Source organism: Myotis davidii, unplaced genomic scaffold (genome assembly GCF_000327345.1).
Source record: "Myotis davidii unplaced genomic scaffold, ASM32734v1 scaffold562, whole genome shotgun sequence".
Lineage (NCBI taxonomy): Eukaryota > Metazoa > Chordata > Mammalia > Chiroptera > Vespertilionidae > Myotis > Myotis davidii.
The window spans coordinates 2,059,625-2,063,369 of NW_006293953.1; the positions used below are offsets into that span (position 1 = coordinate 2,059,625).

The 3,745-nt window shown below is 40.7% G+C and overlaps 1 protein-coding gene across 3 annotated transcripts in view; it reads left to right on the plus strand.

Annotated features, from left to right (window-relative positions):
• The window catches only part of TPX2 (TPX2, microtubule-associated), a 56,540-nt gene extending 54,455 nt beyond the window's left edge, over window positions 1-2,085 (plus strand). For all 3 annotated transcript variants that reach the window (XM_006767862.2, XM_006767861.2, XM_015566636.1), the window contains one exon: window positions 1,584-2,085. In XM_006767862.2, coding sequence (XP_006767925.1) covers window positions 1,584-1,694 — 111 coding nt within the window. In that variant the 3' untranslated portion in view covers window positions 1,695-2,085. The remainder of the gene's footprint in view (window positions 1-1,583) is intronic.
• The last annotated feature ends 1,660 nt before the right edge of the window (window positions 2,086-3,745 follow it).

Below are 3,745 nucleotides of genomic sequence, written 5' to 3' on the forward strand. Positions count from 1 at the left end.
TTTCATTTTCCTCTTAATACTTGACTCAGATTCCTTGGAGTTACAGTGCATATCTGTTCACATGAAGCTCTGTGCTAACACTAGCATAATGATTTAAATATTAGTTACCCAAAAAGAAAGCTTAATTTATAGTTAGGACCCTTTCACTAGGAGGGCAGCAAGCCACATTAACTGCATCAGTGAGGAAGAAGACAGTTTTAGATGAAGCTTCATACGGTTAATAAAAATGACTATGGAAATACATAAATTGTTGAGGTTTTGTCTAAAAGTGCTAAGCCAACAGCTGATACAGCAGTTGGCAGAGGTGACTGTGGCTGCAGGAAGGGACTAAGCACAAACTATTAAAGGAATTAGCTTCTCAGCAAAATTCAAGCTACCATTTTCTAATTGAATGAAAAAACAATACATTCCCCACTCCAGATACACTTGCAGAACCAGCCTTTCTTCCATCCTCAGGCTCTTTGAATTTTCTTCAACACTTGGTTCCTGCTGCTCCTGTTTGTCCCCATCCTGGAACTGTTTCTTACTGAGTCTCAGTGTAGGCTGAGCACAGCTCTTTCAGTGTAGTTAGCTCTCTGTTAATCTGGCTTGATGTAGGATTGATTGTAGACCAACCATGTTAAACTCTTGGTCCACAACGAATATTTTTGCGGCCCAGCCAATATAACGGTATATAAGAAACATTTTAATAAAAATTTCGTAACTTAATTTTTACAATATCCTGTTACACATAATTTTTAATGACGAACTACAACATTTGCTAATGACTGATTACTATAATTGTGTTGCATTCATTTCCCTTACGCAAAGGCGCACCATTTCTCTGCACTAATACCAGCAGCGAATGTGTTAGCAGCCGATTGCCACGTCATTAGTCTTGGATTGACTTGTTTGGTGTGGGCAACAGGAAATATTTCGCTTTCAGAGAACAAGAAGAATAGGTTTATTTGCGTTACGCTTATTAACTTGTGCAGTTATTCAGTGTCTGGTAGGTTAATGTTCAAGGAAAAATATTAATTTTTATTAAAACGTTCTATTATGTCAACAATTACTCATTTATTTCAGCCCTTTGTATTCAGCATTTCTCTATCAAAATAATCCTACGTTTCTATGAAAATTGAAGCTTTTATTTTGCTGCCCACATAAACTGAAACCTTGTTTATTTGGCCCATGTTAGTCTTTGAGTTTGACATGCTTGTTGTGGGCTGCCCAGAGGATAACAGGCATTCTTTCAGCAACCCTTCCTAGTTACTGTTTTTTGTTTGTTTTTGTCCGTGCTTTTGGCGAATATTAAGACTCAGTAAGCTTAAGGCTGTACTTTAGCCAATTCTTAACATGTATCTCTTCTCTGCTACAATTGAGTACTGCCCCATTACATCCTAGCAACAAACACTCACACTGGAGATAGGCTTGACATTCTTTAGTGTAAGCTGAGGGATGAGCAAGACATGAACAGAAAGAAACCTACTTGGGCTCCAAAGCTCATGTGCTTTTCCATTATACTGTGTTGCCTCCCTGGCACCCCCCTCCCCCCCCTCCCGCCCGTCATTATCAGTGATGATTTTATTTTCCTTACTTTGCAGGTGCACAAGGCAAACCCAATACGCAAATACCAGGGTGTGGAGATCAAGTCAAGTGACCAGCCTCTGACCGTGCCTGTATCTCCCAAGTTCTCCACTCGATTCCATTGCTGAACTCAGCTGTGGGCTGCAGACACTACCTGGGAACAGGAGCTGCCTTTTCCATCAAAGCTTTCTGTCACAGTGGTATGGAGAGGACACATTTCTTCAGACTTTACCTACCCATGCCCGACAGAGCATACCTAACAAGTGTGGGCTCTAATGTTGTTGAGAATTGTTATCTTGCATTATGGAGGCGAATAATGAGACTCAACTCACATATATCTTGGTCAGACTCCATGTAGTTATTTCCTTTGGACCATCAGTTGACCTTTAAAATGGGTTTTAACTTCGACTAGAATTTAAAGTCTTTATATCAGCACTATGTAATTTCTATTGCCCATTCTCCCCCTCCCCCTTTTTCTTTTCTATTTTATGTCAGAAAATAAAGGTAGTTAATTACTGAGATAGGATTTGAGTCATGGCTTCAGTGAGGAACAGTCAGTGTATCAGATTCTTCTTCTCTGCACAAAATGAATTTCAAGTTGAGCCCTTTGCTACGAGGGCAAAGCCTCATTAACGGCACAACAAGGAAGAAGACGGTGTGGACTGCTGGTAGCCATCAGCAAGCTTTGGCAGAGCTGCTGCTACGAAGGCACATTCTTCCCTTATCGGTGCTGATAATAATGGCAATGCCGTGCTGCCCACGTTTTAAGTCCTTCAGTAACCTGGACTGGCAGAAATGTTTGTCTTCCCTCCCTGGTTCCTTATAAGTGTCAGCTCAAGTAACGTTTTTTAAATAAATCCTCCCTTGACCTCCCCAGATAAGGATGATCACTTATTTTTTAGTGCCTCCCAAATGTTCCTTGTGAATATCTCTAGTACAACAATTACACCACTGAGTTACTTGTACTTGTTTACAAACTAGCAGACACACAGGTTTCTAAAATTTCCTTAGTCATCTCTGTATTTCTTGTAGCTGGCACAGTATTTGCTAGGTCCATGTTAAATAGTATATTTTCTTTTAGACTTGACATTATGTATGAACTCTGCTCTATACTAATCATATTCTGTCCAGGCCAGTCCTAGGTACCCTATTAGACCTTATTCCTTTTATTTATTCGTTCAGTGAGCATGTGTACAAACCATTGTAGATTCAGTAAGATATGATTTGCAAGCCCACTAACGGATGCAAAATATGGTTCCTTTATTCCCTTAGACACATATGGTATACAGTTCCATAACTGCTTATGTAGTTCATTTAACAATATTAATTTGGTACCAACTACATATAACTTGGCATTGTGCTAGTCTCTAGAAATACAGCAGAGACCAAAAATAGAAGACCTTGCCTTCATGGAGCTTACCTTTTTTTGAGGGGAGACGGACAATAAGCAAGTAACTGTTCTGTCAGGTGAGACATGTTTCCCTGACTGACTGACCACTGTGTGGAGAATAGACTAGGGCAGGGAGCGGGGCATGTGAGAAGGAAACAGGAAAGTTGAGGCTCTTGCTATAGTCGAGGTGAGAACTGATAGTGGCCCCCAGGCTTGCATGGTAGCAGTGGAGGTGGTGAAAAATGGTTGGGTTCTGAATGGATTTTGAAGCTGTAACTGATAAGACTTGCTAACAGATTGGACCTGGAGAGTAAGAGAAAGGGGAGTTAAGGAGGACATGCAGGTATCAGCCCCAAACAGTTTTCCATCCCTTGTACCCAGAGAAATCCAATTCTACCCCAGTCCTCATATCTTGTGGATTTTCTGGGGGCTTTATTATTATCATTTTTTCTAGTCACCTCTTGCTTTGGTTTTTAACTTTTGTTCATCTCTTGATCCCCTCTCTGTCCTGTGGAGCTTTTCTCTCTACCTACACCAGCCCTCCCTTTCTAACAGTTCACTATCCTTCATAATAGTCCCATCTGGTATCATTTCTGTTGTTGTCCATTTCTTGCTATTGGTTGTTTCACGGAGAATAAATCTGGCCCTCAAGCTGAGGGTTTTGGAAAGAGCATTATTGAGAATTAGGGGCCTGTGGGATCATTTTATCCCATTTCCTTCATTCTGGATTACCTCCTCCAGAAACACCTTGTCAGAGTGGTAATGTGTTTCAGAAGCAAACAAATAGCT